The 26,308-nt window shown below is 42.4% G+C and overlaps 1 protein-coding gene across 1 annotated transcript in view; it reads left to right on the top strand.

Moving 5' to 3' along the window:
* Window positions 1-26,308, top strand: part of lrp2b (low density lipoprotein receptor-related protein 2b) — a 108,594-nt gene that overhangs the window by 43,614 nt on the left and 38,672 nt on the right. Inside the window, 12 exon segments of the mRNA XM_064923650.1 lie at window positions 1,975-2,109; window positions 2,112-2,139; window positions 4,814-4,972; window positions 5,400-5,689; window positions 11,160-11,363; window positions 12,007-12,249; window positions 12,538-12,663; window positions 13,393-13,512; window positions 13,851-13,982; window positions 15,807-16,011; window positions 24,257-24,552; window positions 24,884-25,400. Coding sequence (XP_064779722.1) covers window positions 1,975-2,109; window positions 2,112-2,139; window positions 4,814-4,972; window positions 5,400-5,689; window positions 11,160-11,363; window positions 12,007-12,249; window positions 12,538-12,663; window positions 13,393-13,512; window positions 13,851-13,982; window positions 15,807-16,011; window positions 24,257-24,552; window positions 24,884-25,400 — 2,455 coding nt within the window.

Below are 26,308 nucleotides of genomic sequence, written 5' to 3'. Positions count from 1 at the left end.
GACTCAAAGTGATCTTGACTCAGAAAAGGTTGGTGACAGTTGACCACTGGGACAATCCTATCCGCGAATCAGGGCTGTGTATGTAAATATATTGAAATGTGTAGGACACGCCCATGCGATCAGGAGCATTTCAATGGCAAAGGGGAGGCTCAAATAACAAATATATGTGGAATTATTTTTATGAAATAAACACACACAGTGATTTATTAGATAAACTGAGATTTGAACATCAAATAAAAAAGTGGGCCTTTAAGGCCCAGTACAGTCAAAATTAAGTTTTCCCTCATTTTGATGAAATTAACACTGTAAAAGTGTGAAATAATTTTATCATTGTTATTTCCTGATATTTGCTGGTTGAAAGTACAATCTACATTGAACAAAAAATATATATATGACATGCAATATTTTCAAAGAATTTACAGTTCATATAAGGAAATCAGTGAATTGAAATAAATAAATTAGGCCCTAATCTATGCATTTCATATGACTGGGAATACAGGTTTGCATCTGTTGGTCACAGATACCTGGTAGGGGAGTGGATAAGGGTCTGGATCAGGGGGCGTGGATCAGGTAGGGGTTTGGATCAGAAAACCAGTCAGTATCTGGTGGGATCCAGAGCATCCCAAACTGCTCAATGTCTGGTAAGTATGCAGGCCGTGGAAGAATTGGGACATTTTCAGCTATCAGGAATTGTGTACAGATCCTTGCGACATGGGGCCCTGCATTATCATGCTGAAACATGAGGCGATGGTGGCGGATGAATGGCACGACATTTGGCTTCAGGATCTCGTCACTGTATCTCTGCATTAAAATTTCCATCGTTAAAATGCAATTGTGTTCATTGTCCGTAGCTTATGCCTGCCCATACATTAACCCCACTGCCACCATGGGGTACACTGTTCACAACGTTGACATCAGCAAACTGCTCACCCACACGACGCCATACACGTGGTTACATGTGGCGTGTGGTTGTGAGGCCGGTTAGACGTACTGCCAAATTCTCCAAAACAACGATGGAGACGGAGAGAAATTAACACTATATTCTGGCAACAGCTCTGGTGGACATTCCTGCAGTTTGCATGCCAATTGCATGTTCACTCAAAACTTGAGACATCTGTGGCATTGTGTTGTGTGACAAAACTGCACATTTTAGAGTAGTCTTTTATTGTCCCCAGCACAAGGTACAGCTGTGTTTTTATTTATTTTTTTAATAAGCTTTTTGTGCTTATGGAACATTTTGGGGATATTTTATTTCAGCTCATGAACATGGGACCAACACTACATGTTTTGTTTATATTTTTGTTCAGTGTACATAGGACCTTCTAACTAGCAAGTTTTGCATAGGGGGAGTTTTGGCTTGCCTGGTGACATCACCAGATGGTAAATTAGTTAACTATATTTTGGTATTTGTTTCATTAGTCCATTGTTGATATATTCAAAAAATGTTTTGCATGTCAGCAATCGAGTTTTCAAGATATATAACTTTCAAAATACAGAAATACAGCCAATGCATAATGCGTAATGAAAGAAATGCCAAAATATGCTTTTGTTTTCCTTTAATAGACCTATAATAAAGAGTTCCAAAGCTCTCTGCCAATAGCAGATGCTATTCAGTTTCCCCCTTCCTACTTCCAGACAGTCTTAGCAAAATTCTGTCTTGAGAATTTTTTTTGCTGCAAAAAATCTATTTTGACCATGGATAACTATTACAGTAAGGTACTTAATTGCTACCCCGGAATGATTTGATGTTGATACAAAAACGGCTGCATTGGGCCTTTAATGTCTTGTTGCATTATTGAGTGTAGCTGTTAACATCTATAAGTTGCAGTATTAGTTACCTTGGTGACTTAGGTTGTCTCTATCCTCACCTTTATCTTTTCCCACTCTGACTCTTTTCTCTCTCTCTCTCTATTTCTCTCCCCTCTCTTTTAAATGTTCCTCCTCTCTCTCACTCTCGCTCTTTCTCTCTCTCAGATTTAAATTATCCACAGGGGCTGGCCTATGACTGGGTTCACAAGCGCCTTTACTTCACCGACTACTACAACAGAAGTGTCCAGGCCATGGGGGTGGACGGGCAGAACCGTTCCTTGATAGCCCATGCCAACCGCCCTCTGGCATCATTGTGGATCCCTGCTATGGGTAAAACCAACTGAGATGTTTGCATACATTGATCGCTAATTTGACAAATCCCATCAAATCAAAGTTTATTTGTCACGTGCGCTGAACACAACAGGTGTAGGTAGACCTTACAGTGAAATGCTTACTTACAGGCTCTAACCAATGGTGCAAAAAAAGGTGTTAGGTGAACAATAGGGTAAGTAAAGTAATAAAACAACAGTAAAAAGATAGGCTATATACAGTAGCGAGGCTATATACAGTTGCGAGGCTACGTACAGACAATGGTTAGTCAAGGCTGCCGGCCCAGGCGGCATCCCTAGCCGCGTCCTCAGAGTATGCGCAGACCAGCTGGCTGGTGTGTTTATGGACATATTCAATCAATCCCTATCTCAGTCTGCTGTTCCCACATGCTTCAACAGGGCCACCATTATTCTTGTTCCCAAGAAAGCTAAGGTAACTGAGCTAAATGACTATCACCCAATAGCACTCACTTCCGTCCTCATGAAGTGCTTTGAGAGACTAGTCAAGGATCATATCACCTCCACCCTACCTGACACCCTAGACCCACTCCAATTTGCTTACCGCCACAATAGGTCCGACGACGCAATCACACTCCACACTGCCCTAATCCATCTGGACAAGAGGAGCACCTATGTAAGAATGCGGTTCATTGATTACAGCTCAGCATTTAACACCATAGTACACTGGGTCTCCCCCGCCATGTGCAACTGGGTCCAGCACGTTCTGATGGACCACCCCAAAGTGGTGAGGGTAGGAAACATCTCCACCCCGCTGATCCTCAACACTGGGCCCCACAAGGGTTCATTCTCAGCCCTCTCCAGTACTCCCTGTTTACCCATGACTGCGTGGCCATGCACGCATCCAACTCAATCAAGTTTGTAGATGACACTGTAGTGGTAGGCTTGATTACCAACAACAACAAAACGGCCTACAGGGAGGAGGTGAGGGCCCTCGGAGTGTGGTGTCAGGAAAGTAACGTCAACAAAACAAAGGAGATGATCGTGGACTTTAGGAAACAGCAGAGGGAGCAGCCCCCTATCCACATCGGCGGGACAGTAGTGGAAAAGGTGGAAAGTTTTAAGTTCCTCGGCGTACACATCACGGACAAACTGAAATGGTCCATCCACACAGATAGTGTGGTGAAAAAGGCGCAGCAGCACCACTTCAACCTCAGGAGGCTGAAGACATTTGGCTTGTCACCAAAACACACAAAACTTTTACAGATGCACAATAGAGAGCATCATGTCAGGCTGTATCACCGCCTGGTATGGCAACTGCTCCGCCCACAACCGTATGTTTCTCCAGAGGGTAGTGAGGTCTGCACAACGCATCACCGGGGGCAAACTATCTGCCCTCCAGGACACCTACACCACCCGAAGTCACAGGAAGGCCAAAATGATCATCAAGGACAACAGCCACCCGAGCCACTGCCTGTTCACACTGCTATCATCCAGAAGTCAGGGTCAGTACAGGTGCATCAAAGCTGGGACCGAGAGACTGAAAAACAGCTTCTATCTCAAGGCCATCAGACTGTTAAACAGCCATCACTAACATTGAGTGGCTGCTGCCAACATACTGACTCAAATCTCTAGCCAATTTTGTATTATTAAATAAATGTATTACCAGTCACTTTAAACAATGTCACTTTATAATATTTACATACCCTACATTACTCATCTCATATGTATATACTATCCTCTATACCATCTACTGCATCTTGCGTATGCCGTTCGGCCATCGCTCATCCATGTATTTATATGTACATATTCTTATTCATTCCTTTACACTTGTGTGTATAAGGTCATTGTTAGGAATTGTTAGATTACTTGTTAGATATTACTGCACGGTCGGAACTAGAAGCACAAGCATTTTGCACACTCGCATTAACATCTACTAACTATGTGTATGTGACCAATAAAATTTGATTTGATTAGCTATTTAGCAGTCTTGTCTAGCAGTCTTATGGTTGGGGGTAGAAGCTGTTCAGGGTCCTGTTGGTTCCAGACTTGGTATACCGGTACCGCTTGCCGTGTGGTAGCAGTGAGAACAGTCGATGGCTTGGGTGGCTGGAGTTTTTTGGGGGCCTTCCGATATGATGTACTGGGCATTACTCACCAACCTCTGTAGCGCCTTGCGGTCGGCAGTGGTGGAAAAAGTACCCAATTTTCCTACTTGAGTAATAGTAAAGACACCTTAAAAGAAAATGACTCAAGTAAAAGTCAGCCAGTAAAATATTACTGTAAAAGTCTCTAAAAGTATTAGGTTTTAAATGTACATAAATATCAAAAGTAAAAGTATAAATATTTTTACATGTCTTATAGACGACACAACGTTCTTGTTTTTTTTTTAAATTACGGACAACCAGGGACAACTCATCATTTAAAAACTAAGCATTTGTTTTTAGTGAGTCTACCAGATCAGAGGCAATAGGGATGACCAGGGATGTTCTCTTGATAAGTGCGTGAATTAGACAATTTTCCTGTCCTGCTAAGCATTCAAAATGTAACGAGTACTTTTGGGTGTCAGGGGAAATGTATGGAGTAAAAAGCACATTTATTTTCTTTAGGAATGTAGTGGAGTAACAGTAAAAATAGTCATGTACAGACACCCATAGGGGCCTTGGCTAAGCTAAGATGCCAGGATAACATTTCTCTTTAACTCTCTCTCTCTGTAGCTACCTATACTGGACTGACTGGGGGAGCCCTGCTAAGATAGAGAGAGCTACTCTGGGTGGAAACTTCCGGGTGCCCATCATCAGCACCAGTCTGTCCCAGCCCAACGGACTTTCCATAGACTACGAGGAAAGGATGCTCTACTGGGCCGACGCTTCCCTGTAAGAACACGACCATTAGTAACATTCTGTAATGTTTCAGCTGTTGTTTGTTTTGTGTTAAAATGTACAGCACTAAACATGAATCTCAAAGAAAGAAAGTAACTCATAGGTAATTACCATTTGACCGTGTCATTTCTTAGAATGTAGCTGGTCGCTTAGTTCGAAATGAGGTGGAATCAATAAGTCCAAATCATGTGCCATTTGTGACACAATTGCTTTTTTTTACCCAGAAAAGTGTTGAACAATTCTCCACTTCCTTAAATATTTAAAAGCAGTAGGCTACACTGTTTTTCTATGCACCCATTTCTCATGATCTCTTATCATTCTAACTCTCCATCCATTCATCCTTCCATCCCTCTATGCATCCATCCACCGACTCACCCACCCATCCATTATTGTTCTCCACTCCCTTCCCTCTCACCATTAGAGATAAGATTGAGCGTTCCACCCTGACCGGGGAGAGCCGCCAGGTGATCATGAGGGGCGTCCAGTACCCCTACGCTATGACCGTGTTCCAGCAGGACATATACTGGACTGACTGGACCACGCGAGCGGTCTACCGTGCCGGGAAGGACGACGGGTCAGGTTTCACGGTCCTGGTCCAGGAACTACAGTACAGGCCCAACGACATCCATGTGTACGCCGGCTCCAAGCAGCAGGCTTGCTCAAGCCCCTGTCAGCAGTTTAACGGAGGGTGTAGTCACGTCTGCGTGCCAGGTCAGGAGTTTGAATAACAAAACATTTGTTTTTAGTGTCTTGGAGTTCCTCCAGGGCTTGAGATCCACATGCTAAACTCAAATGTCTCATCTCTCATTGACATCAATTAATGATTCAGGTGAAATTCTGAGAACAACAATACCCACTGGGCTCACCACATTATCTCAACATGTATAATTTCGTAATACAGTATTTGGTTGTATTTGGTAATCATTCAGATTACAACCTATATTCACCCACTCAAAAAGACAGGCAAAAGTTATTTCAATTTACAATCACTATGATTTCAACCATCTAAAAGCACAACCACATTTTTACGGATAAACAATTTCTGATTTTTGTTTTAATTGTCACCCAAATGTCTATCACTGTGCTTTCAACCATTTAAAAGTACAGCAAAGTTTAAATGGGAATACAATGTCAGATATTTTGTTTAATGCGCTATCACTGTGCCTCATCCAATAGCAGAATCAAATTACCTGGATTGCAGTTGAGATTGCATTAAAGGTACATGGTGCACCTCCCGGGTGGCGCAGTGGTTAAGGTCGCTGTACTGCAGCGCCAGCTGTGCTACCAGAGACCCTGGGTTCGCGCCCAGGCTCTGTCGTAACCGACCGGGAGGTCCGTGGGACGCACAATTGGTCTGGCGTCGTCCGGGTTAGGGAGGGCTTGGGCAGAAGGGATATCCTTGCCTCATCGCGCACCAGCGACTCCAGCTCTTCCCCAAGCCATAAGACTTCTAAACAAGATTGATAAATAGCAAATCAAATGACTACCTGGATTTACCCTTTTTACCCTTCTCTTGCACTGACTATGAACACACACTGGACTCTACCCACACACACACACACACACTCACACATGCTTACACATGCTTACACACACGCGCGCATACTGACGCCACACACACACTCACCACATACGCTGCTGCTAGTAACTTTACCCCTACCTACAGTATATGTACAGTACATAGCTACCTCAATTACCTTGTACCCCTGCACATTACCCTGTACCCCTGCACATCGACTCGGTACTGGTAACCCTTTTTTAAAGCCATGTTATTTTCTACTCCCTATATACTGTATAGCCATGTTATTTTTACTTGTTATTTTTATTCGTTACTCACTGTCTTGTTTTTTTATATCTATATATTTTTTATCTTTAACTCTGCATTGTTGAAAAGGAACCGTGAGTAAGCATTTCACTGTTAGTCTACTCCTGTTGTCTACGAAGCATGTGACCTACAATATTCATGCCATCTTGAACATGCATGCTTTATATGATTACATAAAACATTTATAGTTACAGAAACCTCAAAATGAGGCCATTTTAAGGTTGAATGTTACATTAGTTTGTACGATAGCCTTAACTATATTTACAGGTATTACAAAAGTAATATTGAATTGTGTTTGGTTGACAACGCCACCGAATATCGACGTTTAAAGGAGATGTATCTGCTGCCTGGATAGTTCCATCTGAGTCACTGGCTTAATCCCATTCTTTAACTTAGATTTTTGGTTAAATTGGAGATGAGAATCCAACATCTAATTGGTTGAATTGTTGACAAGTTAATAGGCTGTTTATTATATCTCAAAAGTGATATTGAATGGTTTGGTTGTCAACGCAACCAAATACCAATATTTGAAGGTGTATCTTCTGCTTAGATAGTTCCATCTGTGCCACTGTCTGGCTTCAATTCCAGTTTGTCTACAAATTAGTCATTGATGTGTTGGATTCACGTCTCCATCTCAACCAAAAATCTAAGTTTAAGAATTGGACTGAATCAAATCAATCTTTAAATGCACTTCAAATAAAGTTTGATTTGATTTCGACCTGTTCTTTAACTAGATTTTTGGTTGCGATGGAGACGTGCATCCAACATATCAATCGAACTGGAATTAAGGCCAGACAACGGCACGTATGGAACTATCCAAGCAAAAGATAGAGGTAACTGCCAAAATAAAGGAAACATTTGAGTTGTTTGAGCTGTCATGGTGTGGGGTGCATTTTCCTGGCATGGTTTAGGTCCACTCAACCCCTTAGAGGGAGAGGTAAACACCTATACATACACAGCCATTCTGAGTGATCAGCTTTAACATATGGTGAAGCATTTCTATCCTGATGGGTGGTTTCTTCCAGGATGATAATGACCACAGGGAACAAGTGGTCACAGAATCGTTTGATGAGCATGAACACGTTGTAAAACATATGCCATGGCCATCTCAGTCACCAGATCTCAACTCAATTGAACACTTATGGGAGATTCTGGAGCGGCGCCTGGGACAGCGTTTTTCCACCACAATCAACAAAACACTAAATTATGGAATTTCTGCTGGAGGAATTGTGTCATCCCTCCAATAGGGTTACAGACACTTGTAGAATCTACAGTCCATTCTGAAAGTATTCAGACTGCTTGACTTTTTCCACATTTTGTTACGTTACAGCCTTGTTCTAAAATTAATTAAAACGTTTTTCCCCCATCAATATACACACAATACCCCATAATGGCAAAGCAAAAACACGCTTTTAGACATTTTGGAAAATGTATAAAATAAACTATTACATTTACATAAATATTCAGACCCTTTACTCAGTACTTTGTTGAAGCACCTTTTGGCAGTGATTACAGGCTCTAGTCTTCTTGGGTATGATGCTAAAGCTTGGCACACCTATATTTGGGGAGTTTCTCCCATTTTTCTCTGCAGATCCTCTCAAGCTCTGTCAGGTTGGATGGGGAGTGTCTCTCCAGAGATGTTCGATCGGGTTCATGTCTGGGCTCTGGCTGGGCAACTCAAGGACTTTCAGAGACTTGTCTCGAAGCCACTCCTGTGTTGTCTTGGCTGTGTGCTTAGAGTCGTTGTCCTGTTGGAAGATGAACCTTCTCCCCCAGTCTGAGGTCCTGAGCGCTCTGGAGCAGGTTTTTATCAAGGATTTCTCTGTACTTTGCTCCGTTCATCTTTCCCTTGATCCTGACTAGTCTCCCAGTCCCCTCAATCTTGGTTTCATCAGACCAGAGAATCTTGTTTGTCATGTTCTGAGAGACCTTTAGGTGCCTTTTGGCAAACTCCAAGCAGGCTGTCATGTGCCTTTTCCTGAAGAGTGGCTTCCGTCTGGTCGCTCTACCATAAAGGCCTGATTGGTGGAATGCTGCAGAGATGGTTGTCCTTCTGAAAGGTTCTCCCATCTCCACAGAGGAACTCTGAAGCTCTGTCAGAGTGACCATCGGGTTCTTGGTCACCTCCCTGACCAAGGCCATTCTCCCCCGATTGCACAATTTGGCTGGGCAGCAAGCTCTAGGAAGAGTCTTGGTGGTTCCAAACTTCTTCCATTTAAGAATGATCGAGGCCACTGTGTTCTTGGGGACCTTTAATGCTGCAGAATTTTTTTCGCACCCTTCCCCAGATCTGTGCCTCGACACAATCCTGTCTTGGTGCTCTACGGACAATTCCTTCAACCTCATGGCTTGGTTTTTGCTCTGACATGCACTGTCAACTGTGGGACCTTATTTTGACAGGTGTGTGCCTTTCCATATCATGTCCAATCAATTGAATTTACCACAGGTGGACTCCAATCAAGTTGTGGAAACATCTCAAGGATGATCAATAGAAACGGGATGCACCTGAGCTCAATTTCGAGTCTCATAGCAAAGAGTCTGAATTCTTATGTAAATAAGGTATTTCTGTTTTTTAAATTTTATATAATATATATATATATATATATATAACATAAACATTTGCTAACATTCCTAAAAACCTGTGTTTTGATTTCTCATTATGGGGTATTGTGTGTAGAGGATTCGTTATTTTAAATTGATTTTAGAATATCGCTGTAACATAACAAAATGTGGAAAAAGTCAAGGGGTCTGAATACTTTCGGAATGCACTGTATGCCAAGGTGCATTGAAGCTGTTCTGGCGGATCGTGGTGGCCCAACTCCTTATTAAGAAACTTTATGTTGGTCTTTCCATTATTTTGTCTGTTACCTGTAAATCTCCTTCAAATGTTGATTTAAAAAAAAATGTTGCGTTGACAACCAAACACAATTCAATATCACTAAATATCATTACGTTTGAAGTTAGCCAGAGCTTGAAACTTGAAACCCTATTCCTATGCATTGCCTATTTATTGTTGAATCCTGGGTTGAATTGAAACAATAGCTGTTCATGACTTGGTATATCAGTGTCATTGATGATATTTGAGGTATAAATTATGGTTACATTTCATTTCATCTGTTAAACCTGTTTAGTTTTTAAGTAGAGATTTCTCAACAATCTTTCTCACTATAGCACATTAGTAATAGTCAGTGACAAATATCATAGCTAAGGAGGTCTGGGTTAAAACCCTGAATTGGAGATCAAAGGGTAGTTGTAGATAGATCAATTCTCCAGTACAGCCCAGCCTATTTATATATTTGTTGATAGTGGCAGAGGTTGAAAAGTAACAAATTGCCATACTTGAGTAAAAGTAAAGATACCTAAATAGAAAATGACTCAAAAGTGAAAGTCACTCAGTAAAATACTACTTGAGTAAAAGTCTTAAAGTATTTGATTTGAAATATATTTAATAATAATTTAAAATTAATTATATTAGGCAAACTAGACGGCACAATGCTATTGTTTTTATAATATCATAATATAATGTCAGGGGCACATTTACAAATGAAGCATTTGTGTTTAGTTATTACGGCTCAGGCTAAGACCCTAGATCCAGACACAGGAGGCGGATAGTACGAGTCTCGGTGTTTCTTACAGTTCAAGGGGCAAGGGGCAAGTCAAGGCAGGCAAAGAGTCATAATCCAAATCAGAGTCAGGCAGGTACAGGACAGGCAGAAAGGTCAGCACTGGGAAGACTAGGGAAAAACTAGCGCACAGGGAACCCGCTGGTGGGACATGACAGAAACCATTTTGCTGTTCCGTTTTTAAAATGCATTTTTTATTTAACCTTTATTTACTTTGGATGTCAGGGAAAATGTATGGAGTAAAAAGTACATTGTCTTTAGGAATGTAGTGGAGTAAAAGTAAAAGTTGTCATAGATATAAATAGTAAAGTACAGATACCCCCCCAAAAAACGACTTAAGTAAAACAACTTTAAAGTACTACTTAAGTATTTACACCACTTGTTAGTGGATACAGCATTGAAGATCTGAAGTTGTTTTAGAGCTATAAATTCAACAAATTCAAGGTTTGTCGATGTTGAAATTTTGTTACCATGATGACATAATCCTGTGGTTTAAATGTTACCCTCAAATAACTTAACCTCAGATAACTTTTTTTCAAATCCAATATATTTTCCACATCACAATAAGTTGACAAACTAAATTTAAACAAAGTTTAATCAACCAGTTTGTTCCCCGTGTGTAGTCACACACTTAACTCACAATAAGATTGAGCAACTAAAGCAACATCTACTTATGTCCATCCTGCCAATGTCTATCACCCCTGACCCTGATGATGGTTCCCTCTGCCTATAGGTCCCTCTGGTCCAGAGTGTCAGTGTCCGGTATCGGGTAACTGGTATTTGGCCAACAATGGCAGGGACTGTATCCATGACAATGGTAACCGTTGCCAGCCCGAGCAGTTCACCTGTCTGAATGGTGGCTGTATCTCAGTGCGTTTGAAGTGTGACAGCTACAGTGACTGCCAGGACAACTCAGACGAGCTGGAGAGAGTGTGCGGTGAGTGTATTTACCTCAGTGTTTTTTGTCGCCATTTTAGTCAGGACCCAGCAACAGCAAAGCCAAGAGCTCTTAAGTTTTGAATCTTTCAAACTCAGCGGTCATGTCAAATGTTTTATAGCTCAAGTGTGCTCCCTGTACTGTCATTTCCCTGCACCTAGCAACCTTGTTAAAAAAGACTCCATTAATGGTATTTCCCATACTAGATTTCCACACTTGCTCAATCAAATAATCAATCAATCAATCAATCAAATGTATTTATAAAGCCCTGTTTAGATCAATTGTCACAAAGTGCTTTACAGTAACCTGGCGTAGACCCCAAAGACTAACCGGTGACCCGGCACATTGATTCTGTACCGGTACCCGCTGTATATAGCCTTGCTATTGTTATTTTACTGCTGCTCTTTAATTATTTGTGACTTTTATTTCTTATTCTTATTTTTTTTAGGTATTTTATTATTTATTCATTTTTTAACTGCATTGTTAGTTAAGGGCTTGTAAGTAAGCATTTCGCTGTAAGGTCTTCACCTGTTGTATTCAGCGCATGTGACATACAATTTGATTTGATTTGAAAAGCACAATGGCAAGAAAGAATCTTCCGGATAAACCAGTTGTGCTCACCCTCTCTTACTTCCCCTCTCAGCCTTCCACGAGTGCTCGGCCCAGGACTTCACTTGTGACAACGGCCGCTGTGTGGCCCTGTCCTACGTTTGTGACTACGCGAATGACTGCGGCGACAACAGTGACGAGCTGGGCTGCGCGTTCACCACCTGTGCCTCCGCCACCGAGTTCACTTGCACCAATGGACGCTGCATCTCCGCCACCTTCGTCTGCGACGGCTACAGTGACTGCCGCGACAACGACACCTCAGACGAGATCAACTGTCGTGAGTGATAACTGCTGTGAATAGAGTTGATTTAAGGAGAGTCGAAACAAAGATATTAGCAAGAGTGCCAAAAAAGAGACTGCACTAGTCCACAGATACTGTTAAGCATCTGCACATGTGCTTAGGAGTTCACTCTGTCCAGCAACATATTAGCTGTGTGACATAAGTAAAGTTTGACCTCTTTATTCAAACTCTTTTTGCTAATGTCAAAAGTTACCCCGCTCCTTATTGTAACCTCATATTGTTGAATCTACCTTTAACCTTTTCTACTTTACTCCGTTCCCGTAGCGCCCAGAACGTGTCCCTCCGGACAAACCAAGTGTGACAGCACCAACATCTGTATCTATGCGAGCCAACTGTGCGACGGTTACAACAATTGTGGGGACAACAGTGACGAGAACCCTTTGTTCTGTGGTAAGTCTAGCTATGATGTGTGTTTTGTTTTATACACTGAGTGTGCATCCTCTTTCCATGACTTAGACCAACCAGTTGAATCCAGGTGAAAGCTATGATCCCTTATTGATGTCACTTCAATCAGTGTAAATGAAGGAGGAGGAGACAGGTTAAATAAGGCCTTTAAGCCTTGAGACAATTGAGAAATGTATTGTGTATGTGTGCCTTTCAGAGGGTGAATGGGCAAGACAAAATATTTCAGTGCCTTTAAACAGGATATGGTAGTATGTGCCAGGCGCACCGGTTTGAGTGTGTCACAAACTGCAACGCTGCTGGGTTTTCCACGCTCAACAGTTTCCTGTGTGTGTCAAGAATAGTCCGCCCCCCAAAGGACATCCAGCCAACTTGACATAACTGTGGGATGCACAGGAGTCAACATGGGTCAGCATCCCTGTGGAACGCTTTCGACACCTTGTAGGGTCCATGCCCCGAATTGAGGCTGTTCCGAGAGCAAAAGAGGGTGCAACTTAATATTAAGGTGTTCCTAATGTTTTGTACACTGTATATCATGCCTGTACCTGCTGTGGTTTTGGACAAGGTAGTTGTCTTTTTATCCCTGACTTGTTTGCACATGTATGTTTTTTCAGTTTACGTCACTCTCCACAGTCTGTTCACTATATACTGTGCCCTTGTGTGTGTATGGGCATACATGCGTGTGTGTGTGCATGCGCGTTTGTGTGTGTGTTACAGCGGGCCGGACGTGCTCACCCGACCAGTTCCGTTGTGACGAGGGGAAGTGTATCCCCAGCCACTGGGTGTGTGACTGGATCAGAGACTGTGTCGACGGGACCGACGAGCCCCCCTCCTGCCGTGAGTACTACCTAACCTGGGCCATGTTCAGGCACCAAAGGCAAGAAAACAGACTGAAACAGGGAGATTTACCTGGACATTTCCAATAAGAAATTAAAATGTTTGTTTTCCACTTCAAAATGTTTTGCAACAGTGCACCCTATATCATGGCCGCATTCAGAAGGCAAACTTTGCGGACTGTTGCAAATAATGTAATGTTGTAAAACTGTATTGATTCCGTATTCTACAAGACAGAGAGGCTTGTTTGATGTTTGATGTAACATATTTCTATCTGAATATTCAACAATGTAGTGAAAACAATAGCTGTTAAATTGTCCCCCTCTCTCTCTTTCCTCCAGAGGACCAAATAAACACCTGTCACCCTGACCAGTTCACATGCACCAACGGGAACTGTATCCCCATGTCACTGACGTGTGACGGCAACAATGACTGCTGGGACAATAGTGACGAGGCACTGGAACTCCAATGTGGTGAGACATTACAGTATACAGTGCATTCGGAAAGTATTCAGAATCCTAGACTTTTCCCACATTTTGTTAGGTGACAGCCTTATTCTCTAAAACGTATTATTGATCCCCCCCCCTCATCAATCTACACAAAATACCCCATAATGACAAAGCAAAAACAGTTTTTTAGAATTTTTGCTAATTTATTAAATTTTTTAAAAAGTGTTCAGACCCTTTACTTGGTACTTTGTTGAAACACCTTTGGCAGCGATTACCACCTTGAGTCTTCTTGGGTTTGACGCTACAAGCTTGGCACACCTGTATTTGGGGAATTTCTCCCATTCTTCTCTGCAGATCAGGTTGGATGGGGAGCGTCGCTGCACAGCTATTTTCAGCTCTTTCCAGAAATGTTCGATCAGGTTTAAGTCCGGGCTCTGGCTGGGCCACTCAAGGACATTCAGAGACTTGTCCCGAAGCCACTCCTGCTTTGTCTTGGCTGTGTGATTAGGGTTGTTGTCCTGTTGGAAGGTAAAACCTTTGCCCCAGTATTAGGTCCTGAACGCTCTGGAGCAGGTTTTCATCAAGGATCTCTCTGTACTTTGCTCCATTCATCTTTCCTGACTAGACTCCCAGTCCCTGCTGCTGAAAAACATCCCCACAGCATGATGCTGCAACCACCATGCTTCACCTTAGGGATTGTGCCAGGTTTCCTCCAGATGTGACGCTTGGCATTCAGTCAAAATAGTTCAATCTTGGTTTAATCAGACCAGAGAATCTTGTTTCTCATGGTCTGAGAGTAGGTGCCTTTGGCAAACTCCATGCGGGCTGTCGTGCCTCCTGAGGAGAGGTTTCCGCCTGGCCACTCTACCATAAAGGCCTGATTGGTGGAGTGCATCAGAGATGGTTGTCATTCTGGAAGGTTCTCCCATCTCTACAGAGGAACTCTAGAGCTCTTTCAGTGACCATCGGGTTCTTGGTCACCTCCTTGACCAAGGCCCTTCTCCCTCTATTGCTTACTTTGGCCAGGTGGCCAGTTCGAGAAAGAGTCTTGGTGGTTCCATACTTCTTCCATTTAATAATGATAGACACCACTGTGTTCTTGGACCTTCAATGCAGCGGACATTTTTTGGCACCCTTCCTCAGATCTGTGCCTCGATACAATCCTGTCTCGGGGCTCTACAAACAATTCCTTCGACCTCATGGCTTGGTTTTTGCTCTGGCACTGTCAACTGTGGGACCTTATATAAACAGGTGTGTGCCTTTTCAAATCATGTCCAATCAATTGAATTTACCACAGGTGGACTCCAATCAAGTTGTAGAAACATCTCAAGGATGATCAATAGAAACAGGATGCACCCGCGTTCAATTTCGAGTCTCATAGCAAAGGGTCTGAATACTTACGTAGATAAAAAAATAAAATTGAAAACATTTCTATAAACCTGTTATCACCTTGTCATTATGGGGTATTGTGTGTAGATTGCGGAGGATTATTTATTTAATTCATTTTAGAATAAGGCTGTAACGTAACAAAATGTGAAAAAGGTCAAGGGGTCTGGACACTTCCCAAAGGCACTGTAACTCAGAATCTACACACCACAAACAACACATAAGCGTGACACTATTGGTCTATCAACTTATAATGTGGGTGCTACACCAGAAGCAGGAAATGAAAGCAATCATTTTTGTAACAATTGTGTACGCTTCAGAGCATAAAAAGACGGTTCAGCAAAGAGATCCATGTGTTTTTCTTCACAATGCTTCAGATGTCTCATTTGGGGTTTGTTTCAACTCTTACAAATGTTCTTCAAAATATTGTGTGTGCATCTTTACTTACCTCTCCCATTTCAGGAGAGCGGACATGCGCTTCTCATCAGTTCACCTGCCCCCCTCCATGGCGTCCTGGCCACCCGCGCTGTGTCCCTCTGAGCTATGTGTGTGATGGGGAGAAGGACTGTGCCGACGCAGCTGATGAGCTTCAAAACTGCCCCAACCGCACCTGCCACATGAATGAGTTTGCCTGCGCCAATGGCCTGTGTATCCTCGTCCCCTTCCAGTGAGTTTGTGTGTGTGTCAGTCACATACTGTAAAAATAAGGTGTGTTTGTGTGTTTTTTTTGTTGTTTTCCTATCCTTGTGGGGACCAGAAGTCCTCCTAAGGATAGTAAAACAAGGGAAATTCAGAAAAGTGGGGACATTTCGCCAGTCCCCACAAGGAAAAAGGCTATGTTAGGCTTAGGGGTTAGTGTTACAATTAGGGTTAGGGTAAGAATTAGGGTTAGGGAAAATAGGATTTTGAATGGGAATCAATTGTTTGGTCCCCACAAGCGTAGTAAAACAAACGTGTGTGTTTTGTACAAATTTGCCTCTGTATTTGTGTAAAAAAAAGGCTGGCCCTCTCAATCTGATTGGCATTCAGATCTATAAATCACATTCATCCCAACCAATCAGGGCGCTTGGACGCACTTTAGGGCTCCGCCTCCTATCACTTCACGTTAGTGCCCGGAATATACCATCCCGAGAACAAGCAGGTTTTGTGTTGCAGACGGACCTTTGGACAACTGAAGCGTCCATTGACAAGTGTGTGTTGGGAATGTTATTGTGCTAATAGGGGGTGCAATAGTAGCAAGTTACGGTACCTTATTGTGCAGTGTACTGTAACAGTGTAGATAAGTTTGCAAGTAAGAAGTTGCAGTGTTGTTTGCTAGGTCTCGTGTTAATGCTAGCTCCAGTTAATTTGTATGTACCCTGCCCTGTGCATGCTACTTCGTCTAGTATCTTTATTCATTGCTATAAGTGTGTTTATTGAGTCCGACTAGCCTACTCATTAGTAAGTATAAGCAATGTTTTGTATTACTTGCATGCCCCCGCTGCAATATGTTTATATTATATGCATGCTACCGCTGCAGTATATTTATATCTGCAATATGTATAGCCTCTTGTGTTACTTGTATAGTAGCTGGTGTCATTCTACAGATTCTAGAAGTTCCCAGAATGTTCTAGCTCTTTCTGTGCGCAAGCACATGTGCACTAGCCCTAAGTTGAGATCTCAGCCAGGCCAGAGAGAGAGCCATAAAGCTCCATGGCCTTAGCCTTCTATTTCTCTCTCTCTGGACATGTACAGTGCCTTTGCAAAAGTATTCAGACCCCTTGGATTTCTTCACATTTTATTGTGTTACAAAGTGGGATTAAAACGTATTTGTCATTTTCTGTCAACATTCTACACAAAATACTGTAATGATTACCGCCCCGTAGCACTCACGTCAGTAGCCATGAAGTGCTCTGAAAGACTGGTCATGGCTCACATCAACACCATCATGACGGAAACCCTAGACCCACTCTAATTCACATACCGCCCCAACAGATCCGCAGATGACACAATCTCATTCGCACTTCACACTGCCCTTTCCCACCTGGACAAAAGGAACACCTATGTGAGAATGCTGTTCATTGACTACAGCTCAGAATTCAACACCATAGTGCCCACAAAGCACATCATTAAGCTAAGGACCCTTGGACTAAACACCTCCCTCTGCAACTAAATCCTAGACTTGCTGACAGGCCACCCCCAGGTGGTAAGGGTAGGCAACAACATATCTGCCATGCTGATCCTCAACACTGGGGCCCCTCAAGGGTGCGTGCTTAGTCCCCTCCTGTACTCCCTGTTCACCCATGACTGCATGGCCAAGCACAACTCCAACACCATCATTAAATTTGCTGACGACACAATGGTGGTAGCCCTGATCACTGACAACAATGAAACAGCCTATAGGAAGGAGGTCCCAGGACAACAACCTCTCCCTCAATTTGAGCAATACAAAGGAACTGATCGTGGACTACAGGAAAAGGAGATCCGAACAGGCCCCCATTAACATCGACGGGGCTGAAGTGGAGCGGGTCGAGTTTCAAGTTCCTTGGTGTCCACATCACCAACAAACTAACATGGTCCAAACACACCAAGACAGTTGTGAAGAGGGCACCACAGCACCTTTTCCCCCTCAGGAGTCTGAAAAGATTTGGCATGGGTCCCTAGATCCTTAAAGTTCTACAGCTGCACCATCAAGAACATCCTGACCGGTTGCATCACCTCTTGGTATGGCAACTGCTCGGGATCTGACCGTAAGGCACTACAGGGTAGTGCGTACGGCCCACTACATCACTGGGGCCAAGCTTCCTGACATCCAGGAACTACAGTTGAAGTCGGAGGTTTACATACACTTAGGTTAAAGTCATTAAAACTTGTTTTTCAACCACTCCACAAATGTCTTGTTAACAAACTATAGTTTTGGCAAGTCGGTTAGGACATCTACTTTGCATGACACAAGTAATTGTTAATTGTAATCCAACAATTGTAACTGTAATCCAACAATTGTTTACAGACAGATTATTTCACTTATAATTCACTGTATCACAATTCCAGTGGGTCAGACGTTTACATACACTAAGTTGACTGTGCCTTTAAACAGCTTGGAAAATTCCAGAAAATGATGCCATGGCTTTAGAAGCTTCTGACAGGCTAATTGACTTCATTTGAGTCAATTGGAGGTGTACCTGTGAATGTATTTCAAGGCCTACCTTCAATCTCAGTGCCTCTTTGCTTGATATCATGGGAAAATCAAAAGAAATCAGACAAGACCTCAGATTTAAAAAATTGTAGAACGCCACAAGTCTGGTTTGTCCTTGGGAGCAATTTCCAACCGCCTGAAGGTATCACGTTCATCTGTACAAACAATAGTACGCAAGTATAAACACCATGGGACCACACAGCCATCATACTGCTCAGGAAGGAGACGTGTTCTGTCTCCTAGGAGACAAACATACTTTGGTGCGAAAAATGCAAATCAATCCCAGAATGACAGCAAAGGACCTTGTGAAGATGCTGGAGGAAAAAGTATCTATATCCACAGTAAAACAAGTTCTATATCGACATAACCTGAAAGCTTCTCAACAAGGAAGAAGCCACTGCTCAAAACCGCCATAAACCATGAAGCACGAACCATGAAGCACGAAGGTGGCAGCATCATGTTGTGGGGGTGCTTTATCGCAGGAGGGACTGGTGCACTTCACAAAATAGATGGCATCATGGGGAGGAAAATTACGTGGATATATTGAAGCAACATCTCAAGACATCAGTCAGGAAGTTAAAGCTTGGTGGCAAATGGGTCTTCCAAATGGACAATGACCCCAAGTATACTTCCAAAGTTGTGGCAAAATGGCTTAAGGACAACAAAGTCAATGTATTGGAGTGGCCATCACAAAGCCCTGACCTCAATCCTATAGAAAATGTGTGCGCAGAACTGAAAAAGTGTGTGCGAGCAAGGAGGCCTACAAACTCGACTGTTACACCAGCTCTGTCAGGAGGAATGGACCAAAATTCACCCAACTTATTGTGGGAAGCTTGTGGAAGGCTACCTGAAATGTTTGACCCAAGTTAAACCATTTTAAAATGCTACCAAATGCTAATTGAGTGTATGTAAACTTCTGACACACTGGGAATGTGATGAAAGAAATAAAAGCTAAAATAAATCATTCTCTCAACTTAACTTCTTGAAACTCCCCATCCCGGATCCGGGATCGTGACTAAAGCCTCAGGCTCATTAGCATAACGCAACGTTAACGATTTCTGAAAATCGCAAATAAAATTAAAATAATGCGTTTGCTCTCAAGCTTAGCCTTTTCTTAACAACACTGTCATCTCAGATTTTCAAAATATGCTTTTGAACCATAGAAATTGACTAATTTGTGTAAGAGTATGCAAAGCTAGCATAGCATTTTGTGTAGCATGTAGCACGCAACATTTTCACAAAAGCCAGATAACCAAATAAATAAAATCATTAACTTTGAAGAGCTTCGGATGTTTTCAATGAGGAGACTCTCAGTTACATAGCAAATGTGCAGTTTTTCAAAAAAATATTATTTGTGTAGGACAAATCGCTCCATTTTGTTCACGTTTGGCTATGAAAAAACCCTGTATACAGTTATAGCCTGAAGCTCATTAGCATAATGTAACGTTAACGATTTCTGAAAATCGCAAATAAAATGAAAATAATGCATCTGCTCTCAAGCTTAGCCTTTTCTTAACAACACTGTCATCTCAGATTTTCAAAATATGCTTTTGAACCATAGAAACGACGCTTGGCGTTGCAAATTGACTACTTTTTACATATGGGTGGCCCCAGTGGAAACGAATTTGTGTAAGAGTATGCAAAGCTAGCAATGTATTTTGAATAACATGTAGCACGCAACATTTTCACAAAAACCAGATAACCAAATAAATAAAATCATTTACCTTTGAAGAGCTTCTGATGTTTTCAATGAGGAGACTCTCAGTTACACACCAAATGCGCAGTGTTTCCTGAAAGCGTCTGTGTGTAGGAGAAATCGTTCCGTTTTCTACATTGCGCCTGGCTACTGAAACGAACCGAAAATGCAGTCACCTACAACATAAAACTTTTTCCGGATTAACTACATAATATCGACGAAACATGGCAAACGTTGTTTGGAATCAGTCCTCAAGGTGTTTTTTCACATATCTCTTCATTGACATGCAGTTCGTGGAAGCTTGCTTTACTCTCTGTATTGTTTGGAAAAATACTGGCAGGTGACTTTTGCGCACCAATTTCGGCGCAGGACACCGGGCGGACACGTGGTAAATGTGGTCTCTTATGGTCAATCTTCCAATGATCTGCCTACAAATACGTCACAATGCTGCAGACACCTTGGGGAAACGACAGAAAGGGCAGACTCATTCCTCTTGCGTTCACAGCCATATAAGGAGATCATGACAAACAGAGCCTCAAAAATCCTTGTCATTTCCTGGATGCCATCTCATCTTGGTTTTGCCTGAAGCTCACGTTAAAGGGCACGCACAGAGAAGATCTTTGTATTTCTGGACACGTCAGAGTGTTTTCTTTCGAACAGTAGCAATTATATGCATAGTCGAGCATCTTTTTGTGACAAAATATCTTGTTTAAAACGGGTACGTTTTTCATCCAAAAATGAAATTGCGCCCCTAGAGTTCCAACAGGCTAAAATAAAGTGGTTATCCTAACTGACCTAATACAGGGAATTTTTACTAGGATTCAATGTCAGGAATTGTGAAAAACTGAGTTTAAATGTATTTGGCTAAGGTGTATGTAAACTTTCGACTTCAACTGTATATACTAGGTGGTGTCAGAGGAAGGCCAAATATTTGTCAAAGGCTTCAGTCACTCAAGTCTCACACTGTTTTCTCTACTACCGTACTGCAAGCTGTACCGGAGCACCAAGTCTAAGACCAAAAGGCTCCTTAATAAACCTTTTTGGGCTAGGGGTTCCGCTAGTGGAACGTTTTGTCAACATCTGGTGAAGTGGCAGAGCGCGAAATTCAAAACAAATTATTAGAAATATTTAACTTTCATACATTCACAAGTGCAATACACCAAATTAAAGCTTAACTTCTTGTTAATCTAGCCATCATGTCAGAATTCAAAAAGGTTTTACCGCGAAAGCACACCATGCGATTATGTTAGGACAGCGCCTAACCACAAAAATCATACAGCCATTTTCCAGCCAAGGAGAGAGCTCGCAAAAGTCAGAAATTGCAATTAAATTAATCACTAACCTTTGATCTTCATCTGGTGGCACTCCCAGGACTCCATGTTACACAATAAATGTTTGTTTTGTTCAATGAAATCCCTTTTTATACCCAAAAACCCCAGTTTAAATTGGCGCGTTATGTTCAGTAATGCATTGTCTCAAATAACATCCGGTGAAATTGCAGAGAGCCAAATCAAATTACAGAGATACTCATCATAAACATTGATGATACAAGTGTTATACATAGGATTAAAGAAACTTCTTGTTAATCCAGCCGCTGTTTCAGATTTCAAAAAGGCTTTGCGGTTAAAGCAAACCATGCTATTAACTGAGGACAGCACCCCATCAAACAAAGACAGACAGACATCATTCAAACCGCCAGGCATGACACAAAACTCAGAAATAAAGATATAATTCATGCCGTACCTTTGACGAGCTTCTCTGTTAGCACTCCAATATGTCCAATGAACATCACAAATGGTCCTTTTGTTCGATTAATCCCATCGTTATATATCCAAAATGTCCATTTATTTGGTGCGTCTGATCCAGAAAAACACCGGTTCCAACTCACGCAACATGGCTACAAAATATCTCATAAGTTACCTGTAATCTTTGTCCAAACATTTCAAACAACTTTCCTAATACAACTTTAGGTATTTTTTTACGTAAATAATCGCTCAAATTTAAGACGGGATAAACTCTCTTCAATACCGGAGGAAAACAAAGTGGAGCGTGCTTTTCAGATCACGCGCCTCTATCAAACAGTACACTACACACGACCCTCATTCTGAACAAGGCTACTTCTTCATTTCTCATAGGAAAAACATCAACCAATTTTTAAAAGACTCTTGTCATCCAGTGGAAGCGAAAGGAACTGCAAAGCAACTTCCTTAGAATTCTAGATTCCCAATGAAAATCCATTGAAAAGAGACCTAAAAAATAAAATCCTGGATGGTTTGTCCTCGGGGTTTCGCCTGCCAAATAAGTTCTGTTATACTCACAGACATTCAGACAGTTTTAAAAACTTCAGTGTTTTCTATCCAAATCTACTAATACTTTGCATATCATAGCTTCTGGGACTGAGTATCAGGTATTTTACTTTGGGCACGCTTTTCATCCGGATGTGAAAATACTGCCCCCTAGCCCGAAAAGGATATTAACAGCTTTTTTTTTTAAATGTTTTTTTACTTTACCTTTATTTTACTAGGCAAGTCAGTTAAGAAAAAATTCTTATTTACAATGATGGCCTAGGAACAGTGGGTTAACTGCCTTCTTCAAGGGCAGAACAGATTTTTGACCTTGTCAGCTCAGGGATTTGATCTAGCCACCTTTCGGTTACTGGACCAACGCTCTAACCACTAGGCTACCTGGTGCCCCAATATATGATGGCCATGCATCGTTTTAGCAAAAAATACCATGCTTTTTCATTGTAAGCTCATTTACTTGTGACTGCCAGCTAAATAGCGTTGCACTTCTGTTAGCTTAATTTTCATCAGATTACATTTTCGGCCAACTGTTATGCGCTAATGTATTTTCTGTAAATGAAAACTACAGTTGCAAAAAAACACTTGACTTTTAATATAAAACGCGACCCGTGTCAATATAAAGCTGGACTCACCTGCTCCCGCTTTCTCCTGTTGTGCTAGTTACAATCTGGCTCAACTGTTAAGGGTAACTATGGTAAGCTTCATAATGTAAAATCATGTGATGAGTGAAATGAAGAACCCAATATTCTTTATCTCCTAACAAATTGCACAACTTAACTGCAGGTATTTACTGAAACAGTAGCTACAAATATTACAATTTATTGAAAAACTTCAAAGAAATAGTTTCAATGGTATTGATGGTTTTAAAAAACCATCCCGTTGCTATTTCCAAATAGTTTGTTATACGGAACACCGCCCCATTCTAGACAGCACAATAATGGGCAGATCTTAGTGAATCAGTTCAAGTGGACTAGCGGGTGAGGGCCACTCAACCATAAAGGCCTGATTTAATGGAGTGTTACAGAGATGGTTGTCCTTCTGGAAGGTTCTCCCATCTCCACAGAGGGACTCTGGAGCTCTGTCAGAGTGACCATTTGGTTCTTGGTCACCTCCCTGACCAAGGCCCTTCTCCACCGATTGCTCAGTTTGGCCGGGCAGTCAGATCTAGGAAGAGTCTTGGTGGTTCCAATCTTCTTCCATTTAAGATTGATGGAGGCTACTGTGTTCTTGGGGACCTTCAATGCTGCAGAAATGTTTTGGTACCCTTCCCCAGATCTGTGCCTCAACACAATCCTGCCCCGGAGCTCTACTGATAATTCATTCGACCTCATGGCTTGGTTTTTGCTCTGACATGAACTGTTAACTGTAGGACCTTATAGACAGGTGTGTGCCTTTCCAAATCATGGACAATCCATTGAATTTACCACAGGTGGACTCCAAGTTGCAGAAAGATTTCAAGGATGACCAATGGAAACAGGATGCATCTAAGCTCAATTTAGAGGTTCATTGCAAAGTGTCTGAATAGTTATGAGGTATTGTGTAGAATTATATATTGTGTAGAATTACATCTGTTTTAGAATACGGCTGTAACGTAACAAAATATGGAAAAAGTCAAGGGGTCTGAATACTTTCCGGATGCTCTGTATTTTTTGAGTGTCTCTCTCTCTCTCGTACATTAAAGAGTAGGGGTACTTACACAAAGACTTCATACCCCATTGTTTACCTCCCCTCCTGTTAGCTGTGACCGAGTCAATGACTGCGGGGACGGCAGCGACGAGTTGGATTGTTCCTACGACACCTGCACCAGCTACCAGTTCACCTGCCAAAACGGCGCCTGCATCCCAGCCACCTTTGCCTGCGATGGCGAGGCCGACTGTCTGGACGGTTCTGACGAGGCAGAAGGCATGTGCAGCACCCCCCAGCCTACCTGTGCCCCGGGAGAGTACTTGTGCAAGTCGGGCGAGTGTATCGACACCCACAAGGTCTGCAACTCGCAGAAGGACTGCTCGGATAACAGTGATGAGAAGGGATGCGGTAAGATCTCTCGTACAGCGAAGGGTGTAACACAATGGGGAAGGGACAGATTTATTTCCTTTGAGTGAATGGAGGTTGTGACAGTTGTACAATACGTATGCGAATGTAACCACACTAAATTTATGATATTTCAAGATGTACACTGTTTTTGGAGTAGGAAATACTGTTAAGTATGCGGAATAGGAAATTAGTATTTGCAGTAAGAACATAAGAATTTAGAGTTGGAAAAGGGAACTTTGATATGGATTCCTAGATTAATCTTACAGCACATCTTAATCTTACAGAAGTCATCCTACCTCTCTCTATCTCCTTCCCTCTCTACTCTGTGCAGGAATTAATGAATGCCAAGATCCGTCGGTCCACAAGTGTGCCCAGGTCTGCACCGACACCCTGACAGGTTACTACTGCTCGTGTAATGCTGGCTACCACCTCATGCCTGATGGTAAGGCGTGCGCAGACCTGGACGAGTGCCGCGACACGCCCGCCGTCTGTAGCCAGATCTGCGAGAACTCCGCCGGCTCCTTCCACTGCAAATGCGCCCCGGGCTACGTGCGTGAGCCAGACGGGCGCACGTGCCGCCAGAACAGCGCCATCGCCCCTTATCTTCTGTACAGTAATCGTTATTACATTCGTAATTTGACGACTGACGGTTCGCAGCTGAGCGTGGTTCTGCAAGGACTGTCGAATGTGGTGGCGCTGGATTTTGACCATTACGAAAAGAGGCTGTACTGGTTGGATGCGGGAATGGTGCGGATTGAGAGGATGCGATTCGACGGCAGTGAGAGGGAGACGATAGTGGATAACAACGTGGTAGGGGCTGAGGGAATGGCGGTGGATTGGGTTGGCAGGTGAGTGAAGGGGGAGAGGCATCAGAGCATGATTGTCATTTTAAAATCATTGGCCTCATGGCGACGCAGTTTCCTTAATCTCCAGCACCTCAATTGGAAAGGACAGGTGAGGGAAAACTATGAGTGTGAATAATTTCATGATGCACTGTGTTGTGTTCAAAAGCTTAATAAATCTGTCTCACAATTCACATTTTGATTATAGCCTACAGTTGGCTTATAATGACACATTTGTATCTCCTTACAATTATATGTTTCATAGCAAAAGGTCTATATATACAGTGGAAAGAAAAAGTATGTGAACCCTTTGGAATTGCCTCGATTTCTGCATACATTTGTCATAAAAGTTGATCTGTTCTTCATCTAAGCCACAACAATAGACAAACACAGTCTGCTTAAACTAATGACACACAAACAATTATACATGTTCATGTCTTTACTGAACACACTGTGTAAACATTCCCAGTGCAGGGTGGAAAAAGTATGTGAACTCCTTTTTGCAGCAATAACCTCAACCAAAAATGTTCTGTAGCTACGAATCAGAACTGCACAACGGTCAGGAGGAATTTTGGATTTTCTTGGGATGTCTGGTGTGAACCACGCTCTTGAGCTCATGCCACAGCATCTCAATCGGATTGAGGTCAGGACTCTTACTGGGCCACTCCAGAAGGTGTATTTTCTTCTGTTGAAGCCATTCTATTGTTCATTTACATCTGTGTTTTTTGTCGTTGTCCTGCTGCATCACCCAACTTCTGTTGAGCTTCAATTGGCGGACAGATAGCCTTACATTCTCCTGCAAAATGTCTTGTTAAACTTGGGAATTCATTTTTCCATCGATGATAACAAGCTGTCCAGGCCCTGAGGCAGCAAAGCAGCTCCAAACCATGATGCTCCCTCCACCATACTTTGCA

The sequence above is a fragment of the Oncorhynchus masou genome, chromosome 18 (assembly GCF_036934945.1).
Source record: "Oncorhynchus masou masou isolate Uvic2021 chromosome 18, UVic_Omas_1.1, whole genome shotgun sequence".
Lineage (NCBI taxonomy): Eukaryota > Metazoa > Chordata > Actinopteri > Salmoniformes > Salmonidae > Oncorhynchus > Oncorhynchus masou.
This window is presented reverse-complemented; position numbering and strand designations above follow the sequence as displayed.